The sequence below is a fragment of the Aquarana catesbeiana genome, linkage group LG05, assembly GCF_042186555.1.
Source record: "Aquarana catesbeiana isolate 2022-GZ linkage group LG05, ASM4218655v1, whole genome shotgun sequence".
In the NCBI taxonomy this organism is placed as follows: Eukaryota; Metazoa; Chordata; class Amphibia; order Anura; family Ranidae; genus Aquarana; species Aquarana catesbeiana.
The window spans coordinates 112,017,184-112,029,287 of NC_133328.1; the positions used below are offsets into that span (position 1 = coordinate 112,017,184).

Genomic DNA, 12,104 nt, shown 5'->3' on the forward strand with positions numbered 1-12,104 from the left:
ACCCCCTGTACCATGTCCACGCAGCCTCTGACCCCCCATACAATATCCATGCAGCCTCTGACCCTGTACCATGTCCACGCAGCCTCTGACCCCGTACCATGTACATGCAGCCTCTGACCCCCGTACCATGTTCACACATCCTCTGACCCCCATACCATGTCCACGCAGCCTCTGACCCCTGTACCATGTCCACACAGCCTCTGACACCTGTACCATGTCCATGCAACATGTTTATAGTTTAAATATTGATATTTGCACTGTTTAGCACTGAAAACAGGCATTTTAGGTACTTTTGTGCAGCGTCAGTAAAAAATGCGACTCTGCCAGTAAAGTTCATGTTTTTTGCCAGCAAAAAAAAAATTGGTGACGTTTGTAAAATTTGGCATCCTGCCAGTAAATTTCACTTCGGGGGGTTGGCAACACTGGTACAATGATATCTAGAGGATGCTTGCTATTATTTTTTTGCATTTGAATATTAGTTTGATCTCACCATATGATCACCATAATTGGCAGATTAAGAAATAACAATGTGTAAACAATAATTATGTCCTCTTACCTCGGCATGTGAGCTGGATGGTGATGCTGCGTTTTCATTCTCCACACCCATGTTAACTGGGCCGTTACTTGGAGAGCTGGGTCCAGATACTGGAGAACTGCTACTAACTGAAGACTCTGCAATCCAAATAAAACAGCCAAAATAAATGAAAAGAGCTTACAAAGAAAGCAAGCATATTAAAGTATAACATATACAGTACATGCCTTGTGAAATTAAACATATATGATCAGGTTTACACTATATTCTGTACTTTATATTCAGTTTTCAATTTCTGTTGCTTTTCCAACTAAAAGGTTGTGCCTTGCTTTTTTCAATATTACTACTCAATATCACTTTTTACAAACACATTTTTTACAAATACGTTATGTCTTTGCAAAGTTTTCTGTGAAGGAAATTGTGCTATTTATTTTGAACATGGACTCTGCAAGTTCAAATAAGGCCCCAGCTGGGTCTAGCTGCAGTGTGTCCTTGAAGCGCCAGTTGCAGCATCCATCCAGCCTGCAGCCTGTCAAAGTCTATGGCAAGCTGCAGCTATATGGGGCTGAACACTGCACTGAATGGTACCTGCATTGGGAGCGATATGAGAGCGATATGTGTTCAGGGGCGAAGGCCTGGAACGCAGCTCTTCTGCATTCTGGACATTCATCCCTAAATGTGAAAGGCCCTAAACAGTGATATATGTCAGCTTACCAGTCCTTAGATGTGGTGGCTGCATTCATTTTTGTTTTTAAAGGTATTTTCACATGGAGATCCTGTCAGTACACACTTCCTATCCTAGAATTACAATGCTCATTCACCATACTATATCTATGGAGAAGCGGGGTTTTCACCCCAGGACCAGACTGCAGACCCAGACCCCTCTTTTCCACATCATAGAGGGGAGTGGTTCTGCAGTCCTCAGAGATAACTAGGAGCAATGTAACTGCAACACAGGTAGAGATCACAAGACTTTATCAGTTGTGAAGATTTCTGGCAAAGTCAATGGCTATTTTTTTTACCATGAAAAGATATAGAAACATCATTCTAATAGTATATTTAACAAAGCAAACAGGGACCAAATAAGAGACATATTTTTAAGGTTCATTTTTAGGATGTACATACATAACTATCTGGGCAACTCCTATTTTTTTATTACTCTTACCTTTAATACTACACTATTAATATATTAATCATAAATTTTGTAGAATTTTGTAGAACATATTACTCATATACATTCACATTCTCTGTCTGCAATATTAGTGGTTAGTCTAATGCACTGTACTGTTCTTCCCATATGGTGACCAGACAGCGGAGGAAAGAAAAAACATGGGAACTGGTAGTTTCATGCTTGGGTGAACTTACATTACTACTGGGAGGTTTGTGGCACCTTGTTGTTTTATGGTAGTAGTGTCATTCTACATAGAAGACATCCATCAATCCAGAGTTTCAGTAATCTGGATGTACATCTCTTGTTTAACTTACAAACACTGTATTAATGATCTGCCAAACTATCTGATTGACTGTCAAGGTGGCTACACAATGCTGACTCTTCATCACAAATACTGCTTCTTCCATGTTGCACTGACATATCCTCAAACCTGTATAAGGTATATGATCGTTTGTGTTTACATTAATAGTAGTACACAGAGAGGTTTTGTCTTTTACTATCATTACCCTTGGGGCCATAAGTGTGTACAGCCGTGCACCCCAAAGTTCAAATACACATGCGTGTGTGGGTGTATATACATATATACTATATTGTCAAAAGTATTGTGACACCTGTCTTTACACGCACATGAACGTCAATGGCATCCCAGTCTTAGTCCGTAGGGTTCAATATTGAGTTGGCCCACCCTTTGCAGCTATAACAGCTTCACCTTTTCTCAGAAGGCTGTCCACAAGGCTTAGGAATTTGTCAAGGTTTAGACTGCGAGCCAGGCCATCTCGACCTGACCTCACAAATGCGCTTCTGGAAGAATGGTCAAACATTCCCATAGACACACTCCTAAACCTTGTGGTCAGCCTTCCCAGAAGAGTTGAAGCTGTTATAGCTGCAAAGGGTGGGCCAACACAATATTGAACCCTACAGACTAAGACTGAGATACCTCTAAGGCAGTAGAGCACTGGACGTGTCAGTAGGGCAGAGGATGGTGTCAGTAAAGCAGTGGACATATAAGTAGGGCAGAGGCTGGTGTCAGTAGGGCAGAGGTTAGTGTCAGTCCGTAGAGCAGTGGACATGTAAGTGGGGCAGAGGATCGTGTCAATAGAGTAGTGGACGATGTCAGTTAAGCAACTAGGGGGGTTAAATCCTGCCACAGTCGCAAAACAAAGCATCAAGTCTGAGGAATGTGCATGCCCGTCCTCTGCATTAGCAGCTTAAGGGGGAGCAGTAAAAATAACAGGTAATTACTGCCCTCCAACCACAAGTCTAAATGAGCCCATAGAGATGGCATAAAAAAGAAAGATACAAATTCTTTGAAGCTTTATCGACTTTCTTCATCCAATCACGTGCAGGCAAAAATACTGTTTTTCTTCGCATGTAATTGGTTATCATTTGCAAAAATTCACAACTGTGTCTGACAATTATCTTTACCCATTGTCAAAGATTACATGACTGCTACAAGATTTTAATTAACCACTTCCCACCCCCGCACTATAGCCGAAAGACGGCTAAAGCGTGCACTTACTTTACAGAGAGGGTGTACATGGATGTCCTCCTTTGATTACGCTGCCCCCTTGCCCCCTATGGACTCAGCTGATTACAGATCTGGGTAAAGAGCCAATCACAGTGGCCCTACCACATGATCAACTGTGTCCAGTGACAGCTGACCATGATTTAAACACAAGCCGGTTATTGGCTTTCCTTTCCTCATGCTAACAGCGTGAGGAGAGAAGAAGAGATCTGATAACCAGCTTGTGTTAAAGGGACATCTACACTGATAATCAGGGCAGTGATTATCAGTATCCTGATTATTAGTGCAGTCCCAACAGTGCCCACCAATGCTGCCAATCAGTGCTGCCAATCAATGCCCATCAGTGCCTCCTCATCAGTGTCACCTATTCCTGCTGCCTATCAGTGCCCATCAGTGCCACCTATCAGTGCCCATCAGTGCTGAATATAAGTGCCACCTATCGGTGCCTTTTAATACTGCCTATCAGAGCCCATCAGTGCAGTCTCATCAGTGCCCATCGGTGCCCATCAGCGCAGCCTATCAATGGCCATCATGCAGGCTCATCAGCGCACATCACTGAAGGAGAAAAATTACCCGTTTGCAAAATTTTATAACAAACTATGAAAAATGTTTTGTTTTTGTTTTCCAAATTTTCTGCCTTTTTTCATTTGTTTAGCAAAAAATAGAAAAAACAATGGTGATTAAATATCACCAAAATAAAGCTCTATTTGTGTGAAAAAAAAATTGAATTGTAATATGGGTACAGTGTTGCATGACCGCGCAATTGTCATTCCAAGTGTGACAATGCTGAATTCTAAAAAATTGGCCTGGCCAGGAAAGGGGTAAAAGTGCCCGGTAGGCAAGTGGTTAAAACATTTCTCTTGAGAGTACAGATCTGCTTTAGGTGTATGTCCAATATATATTTCCTTATTCTTACTCTCATGGCTGCTGCACTGTATCATGTAACCAAACTGACATTGTAACGTCAACTATAAATTGTTTATTTCTACACAATTTTCTGCATTTTGCCTATAAGCTGTGTTTTTTTTATGGTATCCTGGAATTCAGCATTAAGATTTCCTGTGCATCCCAATTAGGGTTAACAAACATAAAACTGTTTAAACACATTCAACAGCCAAAATGAAGCATGACAGTATTTGCAGAGTAAGAAAATGTCACGGATATCATGACATTAGGACAAGAGGAGTTTACTTGTGTCACCAAGATAAACAATGTAGATTTACAGAGGTCATAATAACATGCTATTAATCTAGAGTGTAAGCCTGCCACTGTTCTGGTCTTCTGTGTACTAGTATATTAAAACATCCCCACCGGCTTTATATCAACATCTGATAAAAAGAAAAAACACATAAAAAGCAGAAAATATTTAATATATATAAATTAGGGTTGTCCCGATACCACTTTTTTAGGACCGAATACAAGTATCGATACTTTTTTTCAAGTACTCGCCGATACCGATTACCGATACTTTTTTTTTAATGTCACGTGACAGTGGTTTTTTTTTTTTTTTTTTTAACAGTGTTTTCTTTTTTTGGGGGGGGTGAACGGTGTATGTGTGTGTGTTTTTTTTTTTTTTTTTTTTACAATTTTTATTTTTTACAATAATATTTTTTTAATTCTTTATATGTTTTTTTTTTTTTTAATCAGCCCTGTTGGGGGGCTTTGGTGAGATATCAGGGGTCTTAACAGACCTCTAATATCTCCCCCTTGAGACAGAGAAAGAGACAGGGGATAGAGATTCCCCAGTCCCTTTCTCTGCAGCCTCAGCTGCACTGAGAATGAATGGAGAGAAGACAGCGGCTCCTCTCCATTCATAAACTGACACATCCTAATCACAGGAGATTATAATGTTTCAGTTATGTGAATGGACAGAGTCAGCTGACTCTGTCCATTCACACAGCGGAGAGGCACAGCAGAACGGAGGGGACAGAGAAGGAGAGGGGAACGGAGGGGACAGCGGAGAGACACAGGGAAGGAAAGAGGAGTGGAGGGGGACAGCGGAGAGACACAGGGAAGGAGAGAGGAACGGAGGGGGACAGCGGAGAGACACAGGGAAGGAAAGAGGAACGGAGGGGGACAGCGGAGAGACACAGGGAAGGAGAGAGGAACGGAGGGGGACAGCGGAGAGACACAGGGAAGGAAAGAGGAACGGAGGGGGACAGCGGAGAGACACAGGGAAGGAGAGAGGAACGGAGGGGGACAGCGGAGAGACACAGGGAAGGAAAGAGGAACGGAGGGGGACAGCGGAGAGACACAGGGAAGGAGAGAGGAACGGAGGGGGACAGCGGAGAGACACAGGGAAGGAGAGAGGAACGGAGGGGGACAGCGGAGAGACACAGGGAAGGAAAGAGGAACGGAGGGGGACAGCGGAGAGACACAGGGAAGGAGAGAGGAACGGAGGGGGACAGCGGAGAGACACAGGGAAGGAGAGAGGAACGGAGGGGGACAGCGGAGAGACACAGGGAAGGAAAGAGGAACGGAGGGGGACAGCGGAGAGACACAGGGAAGGAGAGAGGAACGGAGGGGGACAGCGGAGGGGGACAGAGGAACGGAGAGGGACAGCGGAGGGGGACAGAGGAACGGAGGGGCATGGAGGAGGATGCAGTGACATACAGTGGTGACCGATCACCGCTGTATGTCACTAAAGCTGCTGAAAGCCGCTGGGGGAGAATCTTGTAACTCCCCCATGCGCCGATCACAGCTGACAGTCCAGGTATCGGGGGAAGCATCGGGAGCATTTGCCTGAGTACAAGTACTTGGGCAAATGCTCGGTATCGGTGCCGATACCGATACTAGTATCGGTATCGGGACAACCCTAATATAAATATAAATATATTTAATATATATAAACATTATTACATATATATACATAAACATTTCTGATGTGTCAACTGACAATAATAAGAAATACTTGTATCTAAATCCAAAACCAGAACATAATAAATTGTAGATTACAAGTCCTTGGTATGGTGGCTGAATTTTTTTCAAGCTTCTTTTGCTTTGTTTTCACCTGATAATCCTGCAAATAATAGACTTCCTGTCCCTGGGTGGCTACGTCATTCCTCCACTATATCTATGGAGGGAGCAATGGTTGTCCCCTGACATAGAGTACAGGCAATTGGAAATTTACAGAAGATAGTTAGGGAGGAAGATATTCTTCTTGGCAGCTCACAGGAAGTGACAAAGACACTGCATTTCTGGCAAGATCAAAAGGTATTTTTTTTGTATTTGCTGAAAATGTTTATAGCACTGCAATGCAAGTCGTGCCGAAGTCGCACCAAAAGTAGTGCAGGAACCTTGTTCCAAGTCTTGAGTCACTCCGATAAGAATGGTTCCATTGCACTAAATGGAGAAAGACTTATGCAACTTGTGCTCTCAAAGTCGGAGCGCAAGACGCACCAGTGTAAACCGGGCCTAGGCGGCTATAGCTCCGCTCTAACACTGAGCCCTCAACCTAACTAAAAACATAATCTTTCACATTCAATCTGACCCTAAAACCTAACTCAACCTTCCTCAATACTAATTTAATAATAAACTAGCCCCTGCAAAAATGTACTTACCTTGCCTGGGGCCCAAAGTAGCAAATTAAAGCGCAGCAGTTCTGCCCTGGCAACCAACAGCACCAATTCACTGGCATTAAAAAATCAATGATCTGTGGTCTAGAGAACGTTTTAATTTTGAAGTTACCTGCAAAATCCTTGCCTCTGGGTACATTTAACCTTAGTGAAAATATGCAAAAATGTGTGTAACAAGCAAAGCTTTCATACAGGTTTGTGTACTCTCATATATATATAATATTAAACATCTCTCACCTGCCACTTCAAATATTCTCTTCTTATATGAACTGGTAACACTGCCATCTTTTCTTCTTAGTAAAGGGCTACTTCTCCTCTCTGCTACCTTCTGTTTTAATCGAGAGCGAACTTTCAAATTGGGCTCTGAAGCTGAAATGAGAATTATGCAGAGAATGACACATATAAAGTTAATAGATGACAGATGGTCACATGAACTCTCAAGAACAGGTCTGAGAAAGTTTTCAAAGTCAGAACATAATAGCTCACCCTTATAGGGCCAACAACTGCATGCTGAGCACAACCACCAGCCCACGGGATTCTCTTAAAACCTACCAAAAGCAATCAGAACAATTTCCACCATGCTGTTATGAACAAAGCCACAACTACACTATATTGTTAAAAGTATTGGAACACCTGCCTTTACACGCATATGAACTTTAATGACATCCCAGTCTTAGTCCATAGGGGTTCAATATTGAGTTGGCCCACCTTTTGCAGCTAAAAGAACTTCAACTCTTCAGGGAAGGCTGTCCACAAGGTTTAGGAGTGTGTCTATGGGAATGTTTGACCATTCTTCCAGAAGTGCTTTTGTGAGGTCAGGCACTGATGTTGGACAAAAAGGCCTGGCTCTGAGGTCAGGACTCTGTGTAGGCCAGTCAAGTTCCTCCATTCCAAACTCTTTCATCCATGTCTTTATGGACCTTGCTTTGTGCACTGGTGAGCAGTCATGTTGGAACAGGAAGGGGGCATCCACAAACGGTTACAATAAAGTTGGGAGCATGAAATTGTCCAAAATGTCAAGCCCAACCCCTGAAAAATAACTCCACACCATAATCACCCCTCCACCAAATTATTTGGAGGGGTGACCCAATACTTTTGGCAATATAATGTGGATGAGCGAGTTTTAGGTGGAGGAACTTGACTGGCCTGCGCAGAGTCCTGACCTCAACACAATAGAATGCCTTTGGGTTGAATTAGAGCGGAAATTGTGAACCAGGCCTTCTCATCCAAAATCAGTACCTGACTATACAAATGTGCTTCTGGAAGAATGGTCAAACATTCCCATAGACACACTCCTAAACCTTGTGGACAGCCTTCCAAGAAGAGCTGAAGCTGTTAGAGCTGCAAAAGGTGGTGCTACTAAAAATTGACTAAGACTGGGATGGCATTAAAGTTCATGTGCATGTAAAGGCAGGTGTGCCAATACTTTTGACAATATAGTGAAGGGTAAGTCACAAGTTCAGGTACTATTATTTGGGCAATATCCAGGCACGAATAGGCTCCTAAATAACACATCACATTCCCAAACTACATATGACAATATATCATTTTGATTTGATTATTTCGGCAATCTCACAATGTAGTTAGGTTAGTGTGGAAAAGAAATCTAGATATATAGTTTCTCATAGTTCCTCCTCAATGTGCCTTCATGGGAGATTTCCCTGGCAGCCACTGACTAATATGAGGTATGTTCCCTCTACTTAGAGAAAGCTGTTCAGTATTCACCAGAGAGTCGCTTAACTTCTATGTCAATGTATTTCATGCCCGGTGGCACTGATTGCCTTCCTATTTTTACCATGCACTCTTCACTCTTTGCATTTCAATCACATCAGCAGTAGAAATTTTTCTTTATATATTCACGTCTCTAAATTTATCGGCCTGCTGAGAAGGTAACCTTGCATAACATAAATTATTGAAATGTAAACATGCAATCTGTAACTGAAAGAAATACATGAATATTCTGTGATTTAAATCTATAAGTAACACAGGAGAAACATGAATAATTAGTTCCAAAATAAAAAGGCATAAAAATAAAAAAATATATAAAGAACCATTTAATATTACTTCCTAGAACTTCAATGTTTATAAACCTCAGCAGCAACAAAGGTGATTACTTCCCATTTACATACAATAAACATCACCCTGCCAATCACTTCTCGAGGCAGTAGGATAAGGAGTGAGCTTTTTAACTGATAGCTGTGTGTCGGGCTTCCTGTTCCACTTAAAAATAATTCCACTAAGAACTGTGTGAATCTAAAATTGCTGTATATCACTCCAGTGTAATTTCAGAAAAACAACATTCTTTTCTGTGAAACTAAAAAAATTAAAAAACAAAAGATATTGACCTCATGGTAGTCATGTGGAAGAACTTTAGAACTGTGAAGATAATTGTTCATTGATTAGAATTACCAATGATCATTAAGTAAGTTTAGATTAGAAGGGTCTAACATAGGACGCAAACTCCGCAGGTCAGGACTTTAGCAGTCTTCCTACACCTTAAAGGGGCCCAATTGGCTTGCCCATATAGCCCACCCTTTCAAAGACCATATACTTATCTTCACGGCACTCACCTGCAGATCCTTCTTTCATGGCTGTCACTTCAAAATACTGGGTGTTTCTGGCTATTGGGGGGGGGGGGGGGCATGTGACCTTTTCTCATAATGCTGTGCTCGATCCTAGCATCTAATGCCTAGGCCTGAGCAATGTTGGAAGGAGTGACTTCACTGCTCTCTCTAAGCTCTGACATCGGCCATCGTAGGGTATTTTGCAGTGACTGCAACAGAATAAGTAGGTGCAGTGGAATACTGTGAATGTGTGTATATGATGCATTTTTTTTGGGGGGGGGGGAGTGTGAAAAAGCGTTTTAAGGTAAAAAGGATATCATTTTTAGAACAGCGACAACAACTGGTTTGCATGCCATGAAAGATGCCAGCATCAAATTGGAACAACTACAGGCAGTCCCCGAGTTACGAACAAAATAGGGACTATAGGTTTGTTCGTAAGTCGAAGTTGTTAGTAAGTCGCAACACTGCATTTGTAAGTGTAACTTCCGGTCAGAACACTGCATTCGTAAGTGTAACTGCCGCCTGTGCATGGATGTGGGATGTTCTGGGCGCTTGTTATGTTATCTGGGGCGTAGTACGGCAGTGTGGGATGTGTTCGGAAGTGCTCAAAAGTGCTCGAAAGTTATCCAGGACCCGCGTGGAGCACAAGTGGCCGGCATTTGAGGCTGTTCGTAAATAGGAGTCGTTCGTAACTCGGGGACTGCCTGTATCCTTAAGCAGGGGTGTAGACATTTGACGGGGCCTGTTACTCACATAATGTAAATTAAAAATCTGTATCCAGGTTAATTAAAAAACAATTCACACCTTCCATCATGCAACTCAAGATGTTTACAAATGTATCAGGCTTTTTGACACTATGGAAGCATAACAGGGTGCTTTTACAAACTTCCACATCTCGTCATGTTCTTGAATCAACATCTGCCTTGCCGCATTTAATGGGACCATGGTGACTGGATGAAAGTGGCTGAGTAAACCATGTTGAGGTATGTTCCTGGCACTCAGAACTATAGAAGCTACTTGAAGAAGTGGTAAAAATGCCTTCAACACTGCAGAACAAGTACATTTGAAAATAACTAACTAATACTATCTTCAGCTATTAGGCCTGGTTCACAGTGGTTCAGTCGTATGACATGTCAAATGTAAACGTTTCCCTATGAGAGCCGTTTTAACTGATCCGACACAAGTCGCTCCAACTTTAGAAAGGGTTCCTGCACTACTTTGGTCCGACTTTGATACGACTTTAACCCCATAGAGTGTAAAACGTCACATTAAAGCGGAATCCATTCCAAAAGTGGAACTTCCGCTTATCTGATGCCCCCCCTCCAGTGCAACAAATTGGCACCTTTTGGGGGGGAGCGGGTACCTATTTTTTACAGGTACCCTGTCCCCACTTCCTGAAAACCGATCCACAGCATAGTACATCAGCAGCTCGGCCCCCCTCCTCCTCCCTCCTCCATCCTCCATTCCCTACTGCATGTGCAGTAGGGACGTGGCTGTGAAACCTAAAGGCTACACTGCCGGGTTCCCTTACCAGCAATGGCTGTGGGGGCAGCACCGGACCAGGCGATGTAAACATCGGCTGCAGTGCTGACATCGCTGGACACCAGGACACGTAAGTGTCCTAATGTTAAGTCAGCAGCAACAGTATGTGTAGATGCTAGCTTTTAATTTTTAAAGGGACAGGCGGAACTCCTCTTTAAATCGAACTGAAGTTGCAGGGTAAAGTTGGATCGGAAGTCATGCGACTTTTATGTCGGAGCAGTGTGATCCTGGGCTCAGCAAGACTCCACCTATGGTAATAAGCACTTATGTTTTCACATGCAAAAAAAAAAAAGTTTGACCAGTATATGTCTGCCATGATAAAAGCAAACCTCGACTATTAGGACCCATTAGCTCTGTTTCTATTTGCCTATGGTTTAGTAAAAAAATATAAAACAATCCATCAATTAATCCTAAACTGCACTGAGACAGAAATTCAAAGTCTGCACTATTGTATTTAATGCACAGTTTGTGTATATGTGTATTGTGAATAAGCAAAATGCAGCTTTCAGCTTTTTCTCTAGCGTTTTCAGAGGATGCATTTATGTAGTTTTTAATAGACCAACATGCGGTTTGGAGACAAAATGCAAGTGTATAAAAATAAAAAAAAAAAAGGAAGGAAAAATGAGACTTTAGTTGTTGCTAAGGCAAAAGAAGCATGTGCACATTTTTAAGGGCCCATTTCCACTGTTCTGCTTTAAGAACACATGAGTTTTAGGGTACATTAAATGCTATTACAGCTTGATGAATCAGAAATGGGTCCTTAAGGTAAAGATGATTCATTTGGGAAGTATGGTGCTATATTCTCATGCATTTCTATTATTTATCATGGGCAGGTGTGAGTTATTCTCACAGCTGCCTGGAAAGTATGCCAACTTGTCCACAGGCTTGATCACCAAAAAGAACGATCATTCTGCCAGATACACGTGAACATATGTCATAGATATGAATATTTTGCTACTATTTAGCAAGATTTAAAGTGCTATTAAACCCCCAGTTTTTAAGCATATTCAGCAGATGATTTAATCAGTTACTGAATATGCAACGTCTTCATCTTTTAATCCTTGCCTATGTTACAGTTTAAGCTGGTGTCGCAGGTTTCCTGTTTGTAATTTTGCCAATTCTCACCATTTTAGCTATAGGCTCCATTCACATTAGCACATCTCCAAAGTCGCACAATTTCTAATGCAACTTGATG

The 12,104-nt window shown here is 42.1% G+C and overlaps 1 protein-coding gene across 9 annotated transcripts in view; it reads right to left on the reverse strand.

The window, feature by feature from the left end:
* Positions 1-12,104, reverse strand: part of HDAC9 (histone deacetylase 9) — an 872,451-nt gene that overhangs the window by 225,572 nt on the left and 634,775 nt on the right. For all 9 annotated transcript variants that reach the window (XM_073630072.1, XM_073630070.1, XM_073630071.1 and 6 more), the window contains 2 exons: positions 7,041-7,172; positions 557-672 (listed from right to left, as the gene is read on the reverse strand). In XM_073630072.1, the coding sequence (XP_073486173.1) occupies positions 557-672; positions 7,041-7,172 (248 nt within the window). The remainder of the gene's footprint in view (positions 1-556; positions 673-7,040; positions 7,173-12,104) is intronic.